The sequence below is a fragment of the Apodemus sylvaticus genome, chromosome 12 (genome assembly GCF_947179515.1).
Source record: "Apodemus sylvaticus chromosome 12, mApoSyl1.1, whole genome shotgun sequence".
NCBI lineage: Eukaryota > Metazoa > Chordata > Mammalia > Rodentia > Muridae > Apodemus > Apodemus sylvaticus.
In genome coordinates, this window is record NC_067483.1 from 90,098,458 (window position 1) to 90,120,016 (window position 21,559).

The 21,559-nt window shown below is 50.0% G+C and overlaps 2 protein-coding genes across 2 annotated transcripts in view; one reads left to right on the forward strand and one right to left on the reverse strand.

Annotated features, from left to right (window-relative positions):
• Positions 1 to 1,286: 1,286 nt before the first annotated feature.
• On the reverse strand, positions 1,287 to 8,575 carry LOC127697100 (basic proline-rich protein-like; the record flags this gene model as incomplete). Its single annotated transcript, XM_052199944.1, has 3 exons — positions 8,506 to 8,575; positions 2,429 to 3,646; positions 1,287 to 1,912 (listed from the first exon to the last, which is right to left on the reverse strand). Coding segments are annotated over exons 1-3 (1,914 nt in total), but the record flags the coding sequence as incomplete, so codon positions are not given.
• Positions 8,576 to 11,604: 3,029 nt separating this feature from the next.
• Positions 11,605 to 21,559, forward strand: part of Capn8 (calpain 8) — a 70,806-nt gene continuing 60,851 nt past the window's right edge. The window contains exons 1-2 of the mRNA XM_052200356.1: positions 11,605 to 11,841; positions 18,392 to 18,461. Coding sequence (XP_052056316.1) covers positions 11,605 to 11,841; positions 18,392 to 18,461 — 307 coding nt within the window. The remainder of the gene's footprint in view (positions 11,842 to 18,391; positions 18,462 to 21,559) is intronic.

Consider the following 21,559-nt stretch of genomic DNA (forward strand, 5'->3'; position numbering starts at 1 on the left):
ATTGGTTAGTGGTGATAGATAAATCATACACGTGTGGATTGGCCTCACATTAAATTAATGCTCTCCAACGTGAATGCCCCTGAATGCTGCCTTCATAATTATGTCTCTTGTTCTTTCACTTAGACTCAGCCTCTCCCTCCCCCCCCCTCCCTCCCTTCCCCCCTCCCCCACTTCATTTTCATGCTTTCCTAATAGCCTGAATACCTATTTCCAAGAGAAAGTCAACCCAGGCTCTCCCAGGAAGAGCTTCCAGGCTCTGCGCTCACATCTCCCTCCCCACTGGATCTGCCATGCCCCTGGCAGAGGCCAGCCTCTCCCCTACACTCTAGGTATAATCTCTTCTGGCTTCTTCTAGGGTCTGCCTTCTGGAATCCACCCCAGCCATTTTAGGAGGAATGGTGGCTAGCCAGGGTGTCTAATTCGCTACTTGCAGGTCAAATGCAAGGAGGACTCAGAGTCAATCACTGGATGAGAAATATCAGGGGCCCAAGGGGTCCTGGCCCGTGGTTTACCCTGAAACTCTGCCTGGAGGGACAGCGAGCAAGAGACAATGAATGCACACATTGATTTCAGTAAACTTTATTGTGAAAATAAAAGCAGAAACCAGATGTGTTGGTTCACAGTAGCAGAACCAACTAGTGTTGGTAACTCTAGCCCTTAGAAGGCTGAGGATAAAAGATTATCTACATTTCAAAGTCAGCCTGAGCCATACAGTCTGGACTAGCTCAGCCTGGACAGCAAAGACTGTTTCAAAGAGCTGAATTGAATAGTGGTGATGGTGGTGGTGATGGTGATGGAGGTGATGGTGGTGGTGGAGATGGTGGTGATGATGATGGTGGAGGTGGTGGTGATGGTAGTGGTGGTGATGGAGGTGGTGGTGGTGGTGGTGGTGGTGGTGATGCAGGTAGTGGTGGTGGTGATGGAGGTGGTGGTGGTGGTGATGGAGGTGGTGGTGATGGAGGTGATGGTGGTGATGGTGGTGGTGATGGTGATGTAGGAGATGGTGGTGATGATGATGGTGGAGGTGGTGGTGATAGTGGTGGTGGTGGTGGTGATGCAGGTAGTGGTGGTGGTGATGGAGGTGGTGGTGGTGGTGGTAGTGATGGAGGTGGTGGTGGTGATGCAGGTAGTGGTGGTGGTGATGGAGGTGGTGGTGGTGGTGGTAGTGATGGAGGTGGTGGTGGTGATGCAGGTAGTGGTGGTGGTGATGGAGGTGGTGGTGATGGAGGTGGTGGTGGTGATGGAGGTGGTGTTGGTGGTGGTGGTGGTGATGCAGGTAGTGGTGGTGGTGATGGAGGTGGTGGTGATGGAGGTGGTGGTGATGGAGGTGGTGGTGATGGAGGTGGTGGTGCTGATGGTGATGGAGGTGGTGGTGGTGGTGGTGGTGATACAGGTAGTGGTGGTGGTGATGGAGGTGGTGGTGATGGAGGTAGTTGTGGTGGAGGTGGTGGTGATGCAGGTAGTGGTGGTGGTGATGGAGGTGGTGGTGGTGGTGGTGATGGTGGTGGTGGAGATGGTGGTGATGATGATGGTGGAGGTGGTGGTGAAGGAGGTGGTGGTGGTGGTGGTGGTGGTGGTGATGGAGGTGGTGGTGGTGGTGGTGATGGTGGTGGTGGAGATGGTGGTGATGATGATGGTGGAGGTGGTGGTGAAGGAGGTGGTGGTGGTGGTGGTGGTGGTGATGGAGGTGGTGGTGGTGGTAATGCAGGTAGTGGTGGTGGTGATGGAGGTAGTGGTGATGGAGGTGGTGGTGGTGATGGAGGTGGTGGTGGTGATGGAGGTGGTGGTGATGGAGGTGGTGGTGGTGGTGGTGATGGAGGTGGTGGTGGTGATGGAGGTGGTGGTGATGGAGGTGGTGGTGGTGGTGATGGAGGTGGTGGTGGTAGTGATGGAGGTGGTGGTGGTGGTGGTGATGCAGGTAGTGGTGGTGGTGATGGAGGTGGTGGTGATGGAGGTGGTGGTGGTGGTGGAGATGGTGGTGATGATGGTGGAGGTGGTGGTGACGGAGGTGGTGGTGGTGGTGGTGATGGAGGTGGTAGTGGTGGTGGTGGTGGTGATGCAGGTAGTGGTGGTGGTGATGGAGGTGGTGGTGATGGAGGTGGTGGTGGTAGTGGTGGTGGTGATGGAGGTAGTGGTGATGGTGATGGAGGTGGTGGTGGTGGTGGTGATGGAGGTGATGGAGGTGGTGGTGATGGAGGTGATGGTGGTGATGGTGGTGGTGATGGTGATGGAGGAGATGGTGGTGATGATGGTGGAGGTGGTGGTGATAGTGGTGGTGGTGGTGGTGGTGGTGATACAGGTAGTGGTGGTGGTGATGGAGGTGGTAGTGATGGAGGTGGTGGTGGTGGTGATGGAGGTGGTGGTGGTGGTGGTGATGCAGGTAGTGGTGGTGGTGATGGAGGTGGTGGTGATGGAAGTGGTGGTGATGGAGGTGGTGGTGATGGAGGTGGTGGTGGTGGTGATGGAGGTGGTGGTGGTGGAGGTGGTGGTGGTGGTGATGGAGGTGGTGATGGAGGTGGTGGTGGTGGTGGTGATGGAGGTGGTGGTGATGGAGGTGGTGGTGATGGAGGTGGTGGTGGTAGTGGTGGTGGTGATGCAGGTAGTGGTGGTGGTGGTGGTGGTGGTGGTGGTGATGGAGGTGGTGGTGGTGGTGATGAAGGTGGTGATGGAGGTGGTGGTGATGCAGGTGGTAGTGGTGGTGATGGAGGTGGTGGTGATGGAGGTGGTGGTGGTGGAGGTGGTGGTGGTGGTGGTGATGCAGGTAGTGGTGGTGGTGATGGAGGTGATGGAGGTGATGGAGGTGGTGGTGGTGGTGATGGAGGTGGTGGTGGTGGTGATTGAGGTGGTGGTGGTGGTGATGGAGGTGGTGGTGGTGGTGGTAATGCAGGTAGTGGTGGTGGTGATGGAGGTGGTGGTGGTGGTGATGGTGGTGGTGGAGATGATGGTGATGATGATGGTGGAGGTGGTGGTGATGGAGGTGGTGGTGGTGGTGGTGGTGGTGGTGGTGGTGATGGAGGTGGTGGTGGTGGTGGTGGTGATGCAGGTGGTGGTGGTGGTGGTGGTGATGGAGGTGGTGGTGATAGAGGTGGTGGTGGTGGTGGTGGTGGTGATGGTGGTGGTGGAGATGATGGTGATGATGATGGTGGAGGTGGTGGTGATGGAGGTGGTGGTGGTGGTGGTGGTGGTGGTGGTGGTGGTGGTGGTGATGGAGGTGGTGGTGGTGGTGGTGATGCAGGTGGTGGTGGTGGTGATGGAGGTGGTGGTGATAGAGGTGGTGGTGGTGATGGAGGTGGTGGTGGTGGTGGTGGTGATGCAGGTAGTGGTGGTGGTGATGGAGGTGGTGGTGGTGGTGGTGATGCAGGTAGTGGTGGTGGTGATGGAGGTGGTGGTGGTGGTGGTGGTGGTGATGGTGGTGGTGGAGATGGTGGTGATGATGATGGTGGAGGTGGTGGTGATGGAGGTGGTGGTGATGGAGGTGGTGGTGGTGATGGTGGTGGTGGAGATGGTGGTGATGATGATGGTGGAGGTGGTGGTGATGGAGGTGGTGGTGATGGAGGTGGTGGTGATGGAGGTGGTGGTGATGGAGGTGGTGGTAATGGAGGTGACATGGAATGATTCAGATATGATGACCACTTGGCATCAGGGACTAAGGGCAAGGAAGTGTGTCAGTGAGGTGCCCAGCAAGAACAACCTCCAATCCGTGTGTCCAGCCTGAGATGCTCGGGGAGTCTGTGGAGGCCTTGGGGCCATGAATCACCGCAGCTCATGTCTCTATGACCTTTTTTAAAACCGTAAGGACTCCCGGTGTGTGCCACTGCTTTCCTGGAGAGCAGTTTCTTTTCAGAGGAGATGCCAGCGTCCTTCCTGTTTCCCTGGACGGTAACTTCCGAGCTGCCCCAGTGTGTGGGGTGTGAGGTCAGGCTAGTGGGGTCAGGACGATCCAGTGCTGAGAGACCGGAAGCACTGCCCACTTGTCCCTGCCTACAGCCCACTCTGTTTCGGACCCAGATCTGGGCTTCTCCCTCCTGCTGACCAGTTTTCTAATACAAGCTGTATCTTACAGTTTATTAGATTCTGCAGGTCCTCTGAGGCCAAGGTTCAGACCTACAAGACTGCCCACTCATTAGATCTCATTGCCAGGGATGGGTACCCACTGGACCCACTCCTGTTCAACCTGATCAAATCTAAGATATATCAATTTGTGAGAGAAGGTCTTGTCTTGCTATATAGCACAGGCTAGAATCAAACTCAAGATCCTTCTGCTTCAGCCTCCCAAGCAATGGGATTATATGACATTAAGTGTGCTGCCACCCCCTGTCCCTCTTGGTCACATGGGAAGGTTCCCAAGACATTGATTCCATTGATTTGAATAGCTTATCCGACTTGAATCAGAGTAGGTGTACTTACTGAGGTACCAGTTTGGTATAGAAGGATAAAATTCATAAGTAGCCTGTTGGAAGGAATGCTGGGAGGGGGTGGGGGCTGAGTGTGTGGGGAGGAGGTGGAGACTCCAAGCCCTCCGTAGATGTACCACCGCCCTTGAATGCCACAGGGTCCACATCGTTGTACTCAGAAGATAACCGCAGTGGAGAGTAACTCAATCCAGAACTTTCATTCCTGGAGGATGGGACTCTGAAGCAAGTTCCTGGCTCCTAGTAGCCACTCCTGATCCAGAAGCCTGCCCAGAGACACTTCATTAAAAGGAAAGATGTTTCCCACCCAGGAAATCCCAGGGACGTAGGAGGTCTGTGTTGGGGACTTTCATCAAAGACTTGTCATTGGTGATAAAAGAAAGAGAGATGGGGTGGGGGTGGGGGTGGGAAGAGGAGAGAAGGAGGAGAGAGGGAGAGTGAAAGAGAAACACACACACAAACACACACACACAAACACACACACACAAACACACACACACAAACACACACACACACACAAACACACACACACAAACACACACACACACACACACACACACACACACACGGTGAGGTAGAAGAGAACCCTGAGCACACCTCCTCTTCATTGTTACCCATCTCCCATCACCCACAGCCTCTCAGAGATGGCAGCTTGGGAGCTAGTTTCTCCCTTGTTGTCACTGTTACCACTAGTCTATTGTGTCACAACCAGTTCTTGCCCAGTTCCAGAAGCTGCCTTCTAACAATGAGAAAATGTCCTTGCCAGGTAATAGCTATCAGGGTCCCTCCATATCTCTTCATCTTGCCTCTCCTCCACTGCACTGAAGTGCATCGCAGATACACTCTTAGTGCCCAGTGCACGGCGTGCTGTGTGCAGGGTCGTCCTCACTGCATGCTGTGTGCAGGGTCATCCTCATTGCATGCTGTGTGTAGAGTCTTCCTCACTGCATGCTGTGTGTAGAGTCTTCCTCACTGCATGCTGTGTGCAGGGTCATCCTCACTGCATGCTGTGTGTAGAGTCTTCCTCACTGCATGTTGTGTGCAGGGTCATCCTCACTGCATGCTGTGTGTAGGGTCTTCCTCACTGCATGCTGTGTGTAGAGTCTACCTCACTGCATGCTGTGTGCAGGGTCTTCCTCACTGCATGCTGTGTGCAGGGTCATCCTCACTGCATGCTGTGTGTAGAGTCTACCTCACTGCATGCTGTGTGCAGGGTCTTCCTCACTGCATGCTGTGTGCAGGGTCATCCTCACTGCATGCTGTGTGTAGAGTCTTCCTCACTGCATGCTGTGTGCAGGGTCTTCCTCACTGCATGCTGTGTGTAGGGTCGTCCTCACTGCATGCTGTGTGTAGAGTCTTCCTCACTGCATGTTGTGTGCAGGGTCATCCTCACTGCATGCTGTGTGTAGGGTCTTCCTCACTGCATGCTGTGTGTAGAGTCTACCTCACTGCATGCTGTGTGCAGAGTCTACCTCACTGCATGCTGTGTGCAGGGTCTTCCTCACTGCATGCTGTGTGCAGGGTCATCCTCACTGCATGCTGTGTGTAGAGTCTACCTCACTGCATGCTGTGTGTAGGGTCTTCCTCACTGCATGCTGTGTGCAGGGTCATCCTCACTGCATGCTGTGTGTAGAGTCTACCTCACTGCATGCTGTGTGCAGGGTCTTCCTCACTGCATGCTGTATGCAGGGTCATCCTCACTGCATGCTGTGTGTAGAGTCTACCTCACTGCATGCTGTGTGCAGGGTCATCCTCACTGCATGCTGTGTGTAGGGTCTTCCTCACTGCATGCTGTGTGCAGGGTATCCTCACTGCATGCTGTGTGTAGAGTCTTCCTCACTGCATGCTGTGTGCAGGGTCTTCCTCACTGCATGCTGTGTGCAGGGTTGTCCTCACTGCATGCTGTGTGCAGGGTTGTCCTCACTGCATGCTGTGTGTAGAGTCTTCCTCACTGCATGCTGTATGCAGGGTTGTCCTCACTGCATGCTGTGTGTAGAGTCTCCCTCACTGCATGCTGTGTGCAGGGTCTTCCTCAGTGCATGCTGTGTGCAGGGTCTTCCTCAGTGCATGCTGTGTGCAGGGTCGTCCTCACTGCATGCTGTGTGCAGGGTCTTCCTCACTGCATGCTGTGTGCAGGGTCTTCCTCACTGCATGCTGCGTGTAGAGTCTTCCTCACTGCATGCTGTGTGCAGGGTCTTCCTCACTGCATGCTTCGTGTAGAGTCTTCCTCACTGCATGCTGTGTGCAGGGTCATCCTCACTGCATGCTGTGTGCAGGGTCATCCTCACTGCATGCTGTGTGCAGGGTCTTCCTCACTGCATGCTGTGTGTAGGGTCTTCCTCACTGGCATTGCTATCCTGCTTCCCACGTCTTACATGCCTGCTTCTCACCGTCTTTTCTCCACATCCTTTCCCTTAAGCCCTTTCACAACCAGAAACCTCTTCCCGAATCCCTCCTCATACTCATGAATCTTACGGTCCATCACTCCGCCGTGATTGCACCCTTCTTGCCATGGTTTGGAGGGGGCAGGCTGTGCTCATCTGTGGCCCCTGCCCTACTAGTTCTCTCAGGATGGCACATTCCATCTCATCCTGTTATACAGATGCCTTGGGAATTGTAGGCCTTAGTGGAGATAACAAGATGTCAGATCAGACTTGGCCTCGAATTTGCTACCAGAGTAACCTCGGAGGAGCCTGGCTGTAGGCTGGCTGTGAGATTCATCAGCCATTCAATGTGAAAGCCCTGTGTAGACCCAGCTTGTTCCATTGAAGGGTTTAAGCACCCTCTCTTAGCCAAGCTGGTTCAGCTGGACCTGCATTGGCCACTGGAGGGCAATCTTAGCCAGCCTCCCAACTGGACTTGATTTGTTCCCTTCTTGCCAGAGATGAGGGCCTGAGGTATAACCCCAAGGTTCTCTCTCTCTCTCTTTCTCTTTCTCTCTCTCTCTCTCTCTCTCTCTCTCTCTCTCTCTCTCTCTCTCTCTCAGCTAGAGAAGGTTCTGCACACAGCCCAGTACTCTGTAGCACAACGAGCCATTCGATGTCCTGGGCAGAAGGCAAGCCAGGCTTGCATTCATTACTGCAAGTCTTCCCTTATATAATATTTCCCTCCCTCCTTTGTCTTTCTGTCCTCCCCACAGCCCCACCCTCATTATGATGTCATCCAGTCTGGCATCAGATTCACCTTGTAACTCAGACTGCTGAGTGTTGACATCCCAGGCATGAGCCACACAACTCTCCGCTGTTTAGATTGCGCGCTGAGATGTAACACACACAACACAAGCACCACCATTTTTAGCCATACATTTAAAGGGTGAGTTTTAGTTGTACAACCATCACCCCGAGCTAAGACCATCACCACACAAAAAGAAGCTGTGTACCTAGTAGCAGTCAGTCCTCATGTCCCATCATCCCACTTCCCGGCAGTCACTTTCTGTCTCTATGGCTTCGCCGCTTTGAAAGTCTCATGTAACTGGACGTGATGGTTGATCTTGATGTCAACTTGACTGGACTGAGGAGCGCCTAAGAGAAGAATAAAGCATTCTGGGTGAAGGCATTTTCAGAGGCTGCTAACTAAGGGAGGGGGAAAACCTGCCTTGAATATAGATGGCCCTATATTTAAGAAGGCTCAGAGGTCAGAAAATGGGAAGAACCTTCTGGATGTCAGCCATTCTTGTTCTGGGACTGCCATGATGTGAGCTTCTCAGCTCTGTCCCACTGTCCCTGCCGTAAGGATGAAAACGTTGGAACCTGATTGTTAGATGTTTCATTACAGTCACATGGAAAGTGACGTCTTCAGGGAATAGCTTCATTTAATTTTGCATAAAGTTTCAGTGCGAGAAGCAGTATTTCACTCTTGGGGGATGGAATTTGGGGCTGTGCTCATGTCAGATGAATGGTGTACTGTGAGCTACCCCCCTCTCTTGCTGGGTCCTCTGGGCTAGCTTTGAGCTCATGATCTTCCTGCCTTTGCCTCCCGAGTGCTGAGTTCCCAGGTGTATGACATCACTCCTAGGCGCTGCATTCATTTCTTATGACTAAATACTATTCCGCCCTCATCCTCAGGAAGTACCACACTTGGTCCGCTCACCCACTGATTGGTGTGCGCTTGTCTCTCCCCTCTACCATGAGGAGCTCTTCATCGTACAAGGTGTGAAGCGACATCTCCTCGCTACTCTCTAACGGTGAAGTGCTGCTGGGAGCTGGCGTGCAGCTCCACGTCTGGCATTTTGCAAAACTGCCAGACGGTTTTCCAAAACATCTGCACCACTTTCCATTTCTGCCAGCCGTGTAACAGAACCCCGAAATGCTCGAGACATTGAATCCAGCTCTTGCTTCCCTTAGCATTCTGAACATGGGAGGCTCAGGAGACAAATCCACCAGCTTTCACCCTGCCTTTCCCAGCGTTATAGCTATGCAAGACAACAAGCTTTACAAATTTTAATTGCCTGAGAGGCATACTTGGGCCCTTGGGTGCAGCCAAGGTGATCTATCTTTCTTGCTGAGGGGACACTTACTGCCTGGCTCCCCGTAGGCAAGGAGGGTTTGTCTGTGGGTGAGATCCAGGGCCTGAGTTGGCTGTTCTGCACTTGGGCTATTTGCCAAGAGGTGCTTTTATTAAGTAGGAGCTGCCAGGCAGGGGTCTGCACAGACTCCTTGCCTCTGTAATGGATCCTGAGACTTCCTGGCAGGGAGCTGGCTCTTACTCCTGCAGCTGTCTCGGGCTTAAAGTTGGGAAGACATCTGTCCAGATGGACAGAGACTGTGGGTACAGGTTGCGTCCTCCTTGGTGCCTGGCTGGATAACAGGTAGACATGTCTGCTCAAGAGGAGCTGCTGAGCTGGGGCCTCTCCGCTCCATTTACTTTTTTTTTTCCGTGACTGGGCGAATGAGGGCTCTATTTGCAGTGGCTCAGATCTGCCTGAAGAGGAAGGGCTTCTTGGTTTAGCATCTGGATCAGGAACGAGGTAATTTAGGAAGGGGGAGTGGGAAGGAAGAATAGATGGCTAACCCCAGAGGAGCTCCCTCTCGGGGAAGCAGAATAACCAGCTGTGCAGCTCCTGTGCTGGGAAGAGGAAGGACCTGCTCATTTTTGTCAGTCTGAGTGGGGGGATGCTTTGGGAAAGCTTAGGGAAAAACACAGAAAAAACCTGCTCCCATGAGGTCTTTATTAACTGACTAGTGACCCTGTATGGGGTTGCCAGGTCTGTAACGTCTTGCCTCTATCTGTCTACTGGAAATCTAGATATATGGTTGTTTCTTCATATAACAAATATTTACTGTGTTTCTGGGAGTGTCCTAGGAGCCAGAGACTGATTGACAAATAAAACTGGTCTCAATAAGTGTCCTTGTGGGACACAAACCCTGACAGAGCAGAGAGCTTTAATCCACCGATGGCAAGAGTCCGGGCTGCACAAGGCCTTGCCTACTCATCTGATAATGTGTGTGTGTGTGTGTGGGGGGGTGTGAGCTAAATTTGAGGGTGGGGTTGGGGAAAAACCTTCCTGGGGCTCCGGTCTGAAGGATGAGTATACATCGGCGGAGCAGAGGAGTATTTCGGTTTGGCAACAGAAAGCAATGCTCCTGGGGAAGAACGTAGAGGAAGGAGAGACATGGGGACAGGTGGCAAAGCCAGCAGGGCTGGTGTGCTTGGGCTCGCACTAGCCGTGCAGAAGCCTCCTGTGTTTTTTAGCTTGTTGGGGCTGGACAGAAAACTGTGCTCAGAATGACCACTGGTTCCTGTGATTCAGCACAAATTTCAGATGATTAGGCGATAGAGTTAGGAATAAAAATACCTCCCTCTGCCCCAAATTAGGGCTGCAGGGCTCCTAGACTCCTCAGTGTTCCAGGCAAGCTCAGGGGATGGGCTGGAGCTGGGGTCCCAGTTTAGAGGAGGGTGGGTCAGCTTCGTGCAGGGTGAAAACTCAGCTGTGACTCCTCAGGGAGCCCAACATTGAGCGAGTGTTGATTCAAAGGAAAAGATGTGCTGAGGGAATAAAGGGGGGGGGTCCCAAGGCCTGGGGGAGCTAAAGCTTTCAGATAACCGCGTTGAGCGCCTGAAGGTCATGTTGACCTTGTATTTCTGGTGAATCACGGGAAACCCTGTTTTTGTCTGTTTCATGTTTTGGGAGATAATTGTGTTTTCAGAGTGGCAGGCCTCAGTGGCCATCTGGTTCAGAGTCCAGTGCAAACCCCTGTTTCAGAATCATCTGCAGGCGAATGGTCTAAAGACTGTCATGTGGGTCTTTGAGACTTATCTCAGAATGGCTGAAGCATGATTATTTTATATTTTGTTTTATTTCATTTTAGAGACAGGGTCAAATGTAACCCAGTCCAGATTTGAAGTCACTATTTGGTCCACAGTGACCTCGGACTTCTTATCCTCTGGTCTCGTCCTCTGAATGTAGATTGTCCTGCTTGTGTGGCAAGGCCTCTATCCATGGAGGCCTCTTACGGGCCCCAGAATGCTCTTAGAGATGGTGGCCATAATGCAGACTACTAGGGAGACTGTGTCATGGGTAAGTGGTTCCGAGAATTCTTGTCACACTGTATTGGTTGCCTGTATCTTCTGTAACAAATGAACACATGTGACTGAAAGAGCAGAAGTTGGAGACAGAGCAATGGCTTAGGGTTTGAGAGAGCTCTGGCTGTTCTTCTAAAGACCTGTGTTTGATTCCTAACACCCACAAGGAGGCGAACAGCTGTCTGGAACTCCAGGTTGGGGACTCTGGCACCCTCTTCCTGCCTTCCTGCCTTCCTGATCACTTATTTAGTGCACAGGTAAACATGCAGGCAAAGCACCGTGCACATTAAAGATCAAAGAGCAGAGGGTTATTCTCACTCTGTTCTGGAGACTCATAGACCTAGGTTATTTCTACTAGACTAAAACCAGGGTATGGGCAGGGCCGCCCCTTGTAGAGCCTTTGGAGGAGCCCTATCCAGCTTCTGGAGACTTCTGATAGCCTCCACTGTGGCATGTGAATAGTCTGTGAACAGCAGGAGAAGGTGGGGCAGACTTACCTGCTCCTTGGGTACATATTTGACCCTGTTTATGACTCATGTCCTTTTGGGACAGGACCTCCCTCAGGCTGGAAGTTTACATGCCCCGCCTCCCTGTGAGCTGCCTTATAGGGCAGCACCCCCAGAAGGCAGACGTCTGCTTTCCTGTCACCTGTAGGTCGCACAGCCAGGCCATGGCAGCCTCGGCAGCCGGAATATCCAAGCAGCGTGCAACTGCTGAGGGTCTTGGCTCTAACCAGAACGCTGTGAAGTATTTGGGCCAGGACTTCGAGACCCTGAGAAAACAATGCTTGAACTCAGGGGTCCTATTTAAAGACCCAGAATTCCCAGCATGCCCATCAGCTTTGGGCTACAGGGATCTTGGACCAGGCTCCCCAGAAACTCAAGGCATCATATGGAAGCGACCCACGGTAAGGCGGTAGGGAAGTGGCTATGGCAAGGCACAATTGAGTGTCACATGGGGTGAATTGAGGTAACAGTGCTGGATTCTGTTTTCGGATCCCATAGTTCTGATATCCGTTTACTTCCTAAAATTACATCTAAGGAAGAACATACACAGGCTTTAGAGCTGGACAAGTGAGTCCCTCATGAGTGGCTCTGCTGATGTGGCCTTGAGCGACATCTCTCTGAGCTTCAGTTTTTCCGCCCTAAACATAGTACAGCTGGAGCCATTGTATTTCAGTGTGGTTAGGAGAACTAGAAATGAATCTCAGGGTGTAATTACCCTGCATGTAAGAGGCACAGAACACAGGGCACTTAGAACTGCATAGTGGCCCCAGGCCAGCACACAGGGGAAAAAAACCAAGGTTAGATACAGTCAGCTATGGGCAAACGGATAGCATCGCTGCTGAGAGACGTGGATTACTGGAGGTCATAGAAGGTTCCAATAAGGCTGGAGAGGAAAGGTGGAAGCCATCCCAAAGGCAGTGGGTGTGGTCACACTGCATCTCCCTGATGATAATGGATGCTGGATGTTTTCACCTTTGTGCTTACAGGATACACTGGTGTATCCTGTAGAGAGACACTGGTTTAAATGCTTTACCCGTTTCTCAATGGTTCTGTTTGCTTTTTGTTTCTTTGCTTGACTTGGTACTTTTGAGGATAACCCTTTCTTTACTTTAGGAGCTGCCTTGTGTGTGTGTGTGTGTGTGTGTGTGTGTGTGTGTCTAGTAATCCTGGGAATTAACCTGTTTTCTTCATTTGCTTATCCACATCCTGATAGCTATGCCTTTACTTCTACAATTTCCCAAGTTTCACATACAAGAGAAAATATGTAATATTTATCTTTGTGAATTGGGCTCACTTCAGGTAAAATGATGATTTTTTTTTTTGCTTCTGTCCATTTTCCTACAAACAACACAACTCTTTTCTTTATAGTGAACAATACTGCACTGTAAATACATACGTTGTACCTCCCCCCACACATAAGTATACATTTTTTTTATTCGTTCGCCTGTGGATGGGTACCCAGGTAACTCCATGACTATTGTAACTAGGGCTTCAATAAACGTGGTTGTAGCTGACTGTGACTCTTTTGGATCTACACCCGGGGAGAGTATGGCTGCCTCTGCTTATTCTTAAGCTTCTGAGTAGAAGGTCTACCTAGGCTCTTGTGTCAAGGATCAGAAGACACATTTGTCTACCTGAAGATCACACTTGGGTTCTCAAGATGAACTTTCTGTTGGGAGGTTGAAATCCTTTAGGGCTTTTCCGTCTCTGGAGGGCGAGTGCAGCAATTCTACCCCAGAGACAGCGGCTGGTTGCGCTGAACTCAGTGCTCTTAGCTCCTCGTCTCACAGTCTGCACTCGGCATCCATCCCAAGCTCCTGGGATGCATGCAATGCCCTGTGTAAATGGACTTAGTGCAGCCCAGTCAATATATTTTTTTTTCCGCCAGAAGTATCCTTTTCCCTTCCTTGGCAATTAAGCAGCTTATTGATCTTAAGGAGAAATACACAGTCAGGAGTGGAGCCACGTCAGGCAATAATAAGGACCCCAGCTAGGAGACACCTGGAGGGTCGAGTTGTTGGAAAGTTAATGGATGGACGGCGATAGGCTCAGTTTGGTGCATCTGATCTTTCTCTAGCTGTTACCTCTTGGATAGTGGCCTTGGGGTTTCCAATTCAGCCATGATTTGCTGTGCACTTCTCCTGTGCAGGGAGGAGTCGTGAGGAGCTTTGGCTAGTTGAGGAGGGGGGCAAAGATTGGGCAGACAGCCGAGGGATACTGTGGTGGAGAAGAATGTGGGCTTGGATGTCACGCGGTGGTCAAAGTTCTGGTCCCTCATGTATTATCCACTGGCCGAGTGACTCTGGGTAAGTTACCAACCTCTCTGAGACCCAGTTTCCTCATCCGGGAAGCGAGAGCCACAGTATTACACACGTCCGTGGGTTACGAGCGAGCCTGGATGGAAGAATATGTAAATCCTTAGAAAATGCGTTGTCTCTCGGTGGCATTCCCTGACAGAATGTCCAGAGAGTAGACCATTAACGGTTAAAATGCACGGGCGCTCAGTGACGAATCACTGAAGCTCAGCTGTGCAACCGGACAGAAAAATTAGGAAAGAGGGCTGAGCTGGGATTGGTGGAGAAAGAGGTCATAGGTAAGAGCCAAGGTGCTGGGCTGCAGAAGGCTGTGCAAGCAAGACAGAGAGGCCGTGCTGTTCAGAGAGGGCAGTGGTCCTCAGAGAAGACAAGACAGGGTGGGCAACAGGTGAAGCTGGAAGCATTCGGGGGACCAGGCCTAATCTCTCTGTGGGCTGTGGAGCTGAGGACTTTCTGTGGCCCTTGAAGGATCCATGTGACATTCTGGTCATGGCTATTTTTTTTTCTTTCTGGATGACTTTGCCAGCATTCAGTCTTCTTACCCAAACCTAAGATTGTAACAGAGATTAACAAACACTGGACACACATGGCCTTAGCTTCTGTCACATGAACAGTGTGATGGAATTAAGCAGACAGGTCAGAGAGTCACTTAGGAAGCAACAGCGTCATTTACGGTTAGTAGTTGAGTTTGATTGATGTCCCCAATACCTTGCTCATGAGGACACAAGGGACATGACAAGAAATGGTGGATGAAATGGGGCCGGGGCAGAGGCCGAGGACCAAGTTCAGGGTTCCTGGGTTCCTAGAGTGAGAAAACAGGAGTCCACAGGGGAAACTGAGGTAGTGTATTGAGAGAAATGAAACTCAAGAGCTAGCGAAGACACATGCCTCAGAGAAGGCTTTTAGAGGGAGATCAAGCCAATGGTAGCAAACATTAAGGAGCGCCCAGTGAGATGGGTTGGAAAACGCTCATTCTGGGGTTGCTGGTGGCATAGGGGATCAGTTTTATGGCACTATGAGGAAGGTGGATTTCATGGGAGTAATGGACGAATTAATTAAAAATATTTTTTATTAAGTATTCAAGAATTCTAGATATGCTTACAATGGCCATTGGTCATATTCACCCAAGCGCTCTAGCTTCTTCCAGACCCGGCCCCCTCCACCTTCCCACCCTGTCCCTGCTTCACGAGTCCCCGAGTGTCCGGCCCTGTCCAGAAGACACTGCTTTGCTCTGGCCATCCCACCCTCTGGCTCATCCAGTCTTTCTGACCCCTCTTCTGAGATGGCCCCTGAGTCCTGAGGGAAGGAAGTGTGACCCGGTTGTCCCATTTGTGACTGAGCATTCCGGTGACACCCAGTCTCTGCATTTGGAGGCACTGCCCTGCTGTGAGAGTCGGTGGTGTAGAGATTCACACTTGGAGGCCGGTTTGGCACTGTGTGCTCTTAGCAGATTAACAGTAGGAGGGGATTTTTTTTTTTTTTTTTAAGAATTGCTTAAGGAAAGAGACTCTTTGAAACCCTCATGCAAAGCGCTTTCTTTTCTTCTGTCTCAAAGTTACTTCCTTCTTTCTACAAGCAACATTTAAATTAAAAGATTTTCCAATCTGTTACCTTTTAGCTAGTGTTTTCGAATTCCTGCACCTTTTAGTTGTCAGGAAATAATGGTTCAGAGGATAGGAGCTCTTGGGCACCTGAGAGCAACACTGTAGCTACAGTTTTTATATTTAATGCAGTGTGTGTGTGTGTGTGTGTGTGTTATGTGTGGGGATGCATGCTGTATGTGAGTGCTGTGTGTGAATGCTGTGTGTGTGTATAGGGTATGCCTGTGTGTGTGGTGTTTATGTGGTTTGTGTGTATGTGGTATATGTGATCTGTGTGTAGTATGGTGTGTGTGTATGTGCTGTGTATTTGCTGTGTATGGTGTGCATGTATGGTGTGTATGTGGTATGTGTGTGTGTGTGATGTTGTATGTGTGTTGTGATGTGTGTGTTTGTTTGTTTTGTGGTGTGGTGTGTGTTCTGTGTGTGTGGTGCATATGTATGTTATATGTGTGTTATGTTGTATACTGTGTGGGTGTGTGTATTGTGTATATATGGGGTGTGTACCAATGTCCATCATGTATGAAGGCAGAGGAAGGTTCTCCTCTTCCCTCAAATGAGTCCTCAGGATTTGAACTCAGGTTGTCTGCCAGGCTTGGTGGCAGTTACCTTTACCTGCTGAGCCTTCTCCCTGGCTCATCATGCCCTTCTTTTCTTTGCCACCAGAGACTGCAGAAGATTAAAACAAAATAGAACAAAAATTAAATCTCCCTCACTGGAGGACTGGCTGAATGATTCATGGTACTTTTAATGTAACTGTAAAATTCTCTTTGTTCTAATAAAAGATTTAAAAGGTACCTATGATCATGGACTCAAATGTAAGCGTGTGAGCACACACACACACACACACACACACAGTGAGGTGGTCAGTCTGTCTGCCTCACCACAGACCCTCAGACAATGGAACTGATCATGGACTGAACCTCCAAAGATGTGAGCCCGAATGGGATTTTCCCTTCCTCTCTCTCCTCCTCTTCCTTCTCCTCTCCCTCCTCTCCCTCTTTCTTCCTCCTCCCCTTTCCTATTCCTCTCCTTCTCTAAATAGAGTCTTTAATGTAGCCTCAAAATAATGATCTTGCTTCGTTCTCCTAAGTGCTGGGATTATGGATATACACCACCATGCCTGACAGCTTTTCTTCTTTGTAAGTTGATTACCCTGGCTACATTCTTATAGCAATAGAACAGTTGACTAGGAACACACATGGACATGTTCTATTACATTAAAGATGGTTTTTGGAAGGTTGTGTTAGAAATCTTAAAGGGTTTTATTACTTCCTGTTGGAATTTTGTATCACTAACACTTTCTCAATAAAAAAAATGTAAATAAAAAGTAACACGTGGGTGGGAAAGTGAGGTGTTAGGGGAGAGGTGCTGTGACTGGGCATGAAGGTGGGAGCTGATAGATTCATATAGAACTGTAGGACTGCCTTCCAGAAAGTTCTCTCTCCTACTGTGGGATCTCAGAACGCCTGTTCACAGCTCCACCTGGGCCCCACCCTTCTCACTCAGTTCACTTTCTTGCCTCCTTGTCAGGTCGTACACATCATTTCTTCATGTCTCTGGAGTGAGCAATGCTTCTCACTCTGTAGCTAGCCAGACCCTCTGTGGTGCAACCCATTGATTTAATGCCTCTCAGTAAATGTAGCCCGAGCTCCCTTTGATCCCTTGAGGTCCCACCCTTTCCCCTTAACAATTTGTCTTGTGTCCTCCCTGACTGTCTCCTTTGGACACCCCTCTGCAGACTGTACTAGAGCCTCTTTTCTTAAAATGTATTTTAAGAGTTATTTATTTATTTATTTATTTATTTATTGTATGTATATGTGTATACTGTAGCTGTACAGGTGGTTGTGAGCCTTCATGTGATTCCTGGGTATTGAATTTAGGACCTCTGGTTGCTCTAGTCGGCCCAGCTCGCCCAGTCCCTGCTTGCTAAGGCCCAAAGGTTTATTTATTATCATAAATAATTTCACTGTAGCTGTCTTCAGACACACCAGAAGAGAGCATCAGATCTCATTATGGATGGTTGTAAGCCACCATGTAGTTGCTGGGAATTGAACTCAGGACCTTTGGGAGAGTAATCAGTGCTCTTCACCACTGAGACATCTCTCCAGCCCTGAGCCCACCGTTCTAGTAGAGCACCAAGGCCTACGTGTGTCCAGCTGGTCAGCCAGGATTCCTGTTGGACTTGTAATATGCACTAGTCTTTTTTACTGTTTTCCAATAATGTCAGCTTGATTTGCCTGCGCAAACCAAAAGCCCTTTCAGGCCAGTGTCTTACCTCTGTTCTTTTCAGTCCACCATCCTCCCCTCTCCCCTGCCTGCTGTGAAACCATAGTATCCAGAATGGGGCCCAGCAGAGCCTTCCTGGGCAAACAAAGAACACTGCAGAGAGCAAACCTCCTGGTCCCTCTCCTCTAGCCCAGGTGACATCACAGTGAGCAGAAGCCAAGTGAAGGCTGGTGAATGACCATGACCATCCGAGTCCTCCTGTCTGGAAATGGTGCTTCCTGACAGGGAGTGCCCCACTTGCTCCCGGACACCGTCAGGATCCCATCAGCTACAAGATCCCTGTTTCCTAGTCAGGTGTTCAAGGGGTGTCCACAGTGTGCCTTGCTTTTTGGCAAACAGCCCTCTAATTGGGCCTCTGTGTAAAGAGGGCTGTTGTCCAAATGGGCGGGGTCATTTCTTTAGTGTATTAGCGTCTCAGCCTTTGCCTTTCTCCTGCAACAACACACCCTGCAGCCTCTCCACACCCACTCAGCACACACCCACACACCCAGTCTGCAGAGTAATCAAAATCCTGCTCGTTACAGGGGCTTTGAGCTCCAGCTTTTATCCTGTGGACTGGTAGCTGTGTGTCTCTGGGGTCCTCCCTTCTCTGGTCTGAAAGATTTGCCAGAGGAGTAGTGATGCATGTGTAGTGGTAGGCGACTTATGGGCTTCTTCCAGGTCTGAGCTCTGTGTTGATGTTTTAGTCTGTGCTGCGTCCACCCTGAAACAGCATCTCTGACTTGTGTTTTCTCCTAAACTGCTTTCAGGAATTGTGTCCCAACCCCCAGTTTATTGTCGGTGGAGCAACACGCACAGACATCCGCCAAGGGGGTCTTGGTGAGTAACTGGGTTGAGTCCTGTTTATTTAGGGCGAGGGCGGGTGAGTGTGCAGAATGAGCAACAGCAGATTAAGCTGTTAAGGCACGGCCAACCCAATTACGCACATATGGGCTTCTGTTTTCTGCGGCTGCGTGCATCATGGTGGGTCTCAGTGCTGTGACTAACTTTTGGCTTCCCTTAGCCGGCCATTTTCTGCCAGCTCATTTGAACTCCTTTTACGCTAGAGTGAAGAGCCAGGATTACCTTCCTATGGTAGAAACCCCGGGATATTTTCCATAGCTGCCCTTAAGCAGGCAGAGCTTGTTGTGGAGTGACCTTCTCTGTGTAATGACAGCAGAGGAGATGCCTCGGTCGTGAGTGTGAGTGAGAAAACATGATCCTATCTTTTACAGCCGAGCATTCTTTCACAGGTGGGGGAATCCTGGAAATAAGGGCTTCCTTTTAGGTGGCTAAGGAGTCCTGGAGGAATGGGTACCAGCCAGGAGGAGGTCCTGGGTTCAGTCTTCCAGACAAATGAAAAGGGAAACAAAGAAACAAATTAACAAACACCCACCTCGCTCAGAAGAACCACCATTTCCCCAAGTCTCACAGTCTTTTCAAGCCAGCAGCAATTCAATTTAGAAACTATTTTTATTTCTATTTTGTATGTTCTAGGCTTTCAGGGGTGTACCTCAGTCCCTGAGGCCATGCTGGAATACAAGAGGCCTCCTGGTCCACTCCCCAGCACCAAAACTAATAAAACAAAGTTTACCTATCAGAAGAATTTGAAGAAACACAGTAACAATTCACTTTGCCCATTACAAAGTTTGTATCTTATTTCCAAATAGGCAGTTCCTAATCACTAATTTTTCATATCTTGTCATCAGAGTTTAAATATGCTGAAGATATGAATAGAGACATACCTAGGACATTTTTTCAGGTGGGGGTAAATTTTATCCTAAGTGGCCCTGAGCTGGCTGAGGCTGGGAATCGAACCCACAGCCTTTGGTGTAGCAGGGCAATCCTCTATCCACTGAAGAACATCCCCAAAAGGACTTTTTTTTAAAATATCAGAATATTGTTGGGGACCAAAAGTTACCAGTTCTTAACTGTTTAAACACAAACTAGGTACAGCTGTTGCCTTACTTCTTTAAAAGAAAAATAATGATCGGCTCACAGGAATAGCGTGATCAGGAGCTGTGTGACTGACTACCTTTTCTTAGTATGGAGAGAGCATTCAGAAATGCTGTTCTCCGGGCAGGGGCTCAGTGGTGGAGTGCTTGATTAGCTTGCAGGAGGCCCTGGGTTTAATCCCCATTGCTACCAGAAAACAAACAACAAACCGCCCTCTCCACACCGCGTGGCTCCTCAGTCCCGTTATATAACTATTTCCAATGTTTAAAGGGTATAAATCTCATCAAGAAGGAAGAAGCATAGGCTGTCCTTGGTAATGGGTTAGTTCTGTTGGCCTCCAGTCCTCCTGACCCCACAGCTTCCCTGATGGGAGTTTCTACACAGAATTGGACAATATTTAATAGGTTTTATGGGACAATGGGGTCCTAAATTAAACTTGCTAATCTTCCATATTGCCTTGCTAACTCTCCTAGTTAGTGGAGAGCTACAAAACACAGATTAGAGATGAGAGAGAGAGAGAGAGAGAGAGAGAGAGAGAGAGAGAGAGAGAGACTACTTGATGAAAATAAGCAACACCCTCTTTCTATACCAAACCTTTGACTTTGTTTCTTAGCCAATTCCCCCTTCTCTTCCCTCCTCTCCCCCTCTCTCTTTCCCTCCCTCCCTCCCTCCCTCCCTCCCTCCCTCCCTCCCTCCCTCCTGGTACAGCCTGGAGAACCATTTTCTCCCCAGCCTGTGGGAAACCATCATGACTTGGAACATTGCAGGGCAGTTGATTTTAAATGCTTTTCATGTTGTGCCCCCCAGTGAGTACAGCAAATAGCTTAGTCAGAACTCAGGCGTCATGACGACAAAGCAGCAAACACAAATGCGGTGCCCCACTCCCAGAAACACATACCCCACATCTCCCTGGCCCTGCTGTGAGGCCCCCAGAGCGGCGAATGTGCTGACCTTTTGCATGCCCCGGGTGAGGACACGCTGCCCTTTTCCTTCAAGCTAAACAGTTCGTTTAATTTAGCGCACAGCCCAGGGAAACACAACTTTGAATGTCTGCCTCTAATGGTTCCTTGTTAGAGACCTTTTAACTTTGGGAAAGGCTGTTAATGAGAGCTTTTTCATTGATTGACTTGGTGGGATTGTCCTTTGATTACTGTTAAGCAAGGAGATTTGAGAGCTTCCAGAAGGGGCTGGAGCGTTTCCATGGAGAATGTGTGCAGTGGATGGAGAATGTGTGCGGTGGATGGAGAGCCAAACCAGAAGCACAGGAAATGAACCTGACTGGCTCTGACTCCTGCTCACATTGAACCGACTGGAGCTGCTGCCATTGTGGTGGTGGATTTTAATGAAGAGAGCTAGGAAAGGGGCCATGAGCACCTGAGGTGAACAGGTGCCGGGTCCCTGCTTATCAAGACTGCATTTAGTGTGCAGAAAAGAAGGTGTCTCATGGCCGAGGCTGAAACCAGTGGCCGAGCCACTGCAGCTCATGGCCTGTGAGATCGGAGTCAAGGTCGGTCCTGAACAAGGAGGGAAGATTCCTCACTGGATATAGCTCACCTTCCCGAGGGCCCAGGAAGCTTGGTAGCTCTTGCCAATTTGGGCGTGGCAGAAGGTAATGCTTGCTTAACGCCTTGTTTGCATTCCAGAGTCCAACACCGGCACTTGGGTGTCATAGTTTTTCTTTATTTAAAACTTTAAAATAATTTATACACTAAAAAGAGGTCATTTGTTTATTTCTATTGTACTGGGGCTTGAACCCAGGGCTATTGGGCATGGGCGGGAGTGGTACCACTGAGCTATACCAAGCCCTCCCTCCTTTTAAAATTCATTTTAGCACAGAATATTACGAAGTTGCAGAGACAGGCCTCACGCTCACTCTGCGAGCCAGGTGGGCCATGTTCTCATGCTAATTCTGTCTTAGGTTTTTCTGAGTGCTGGGATTATACGTGTGTACCAAAACACCAAGCTGAAAACGATATCTTTTT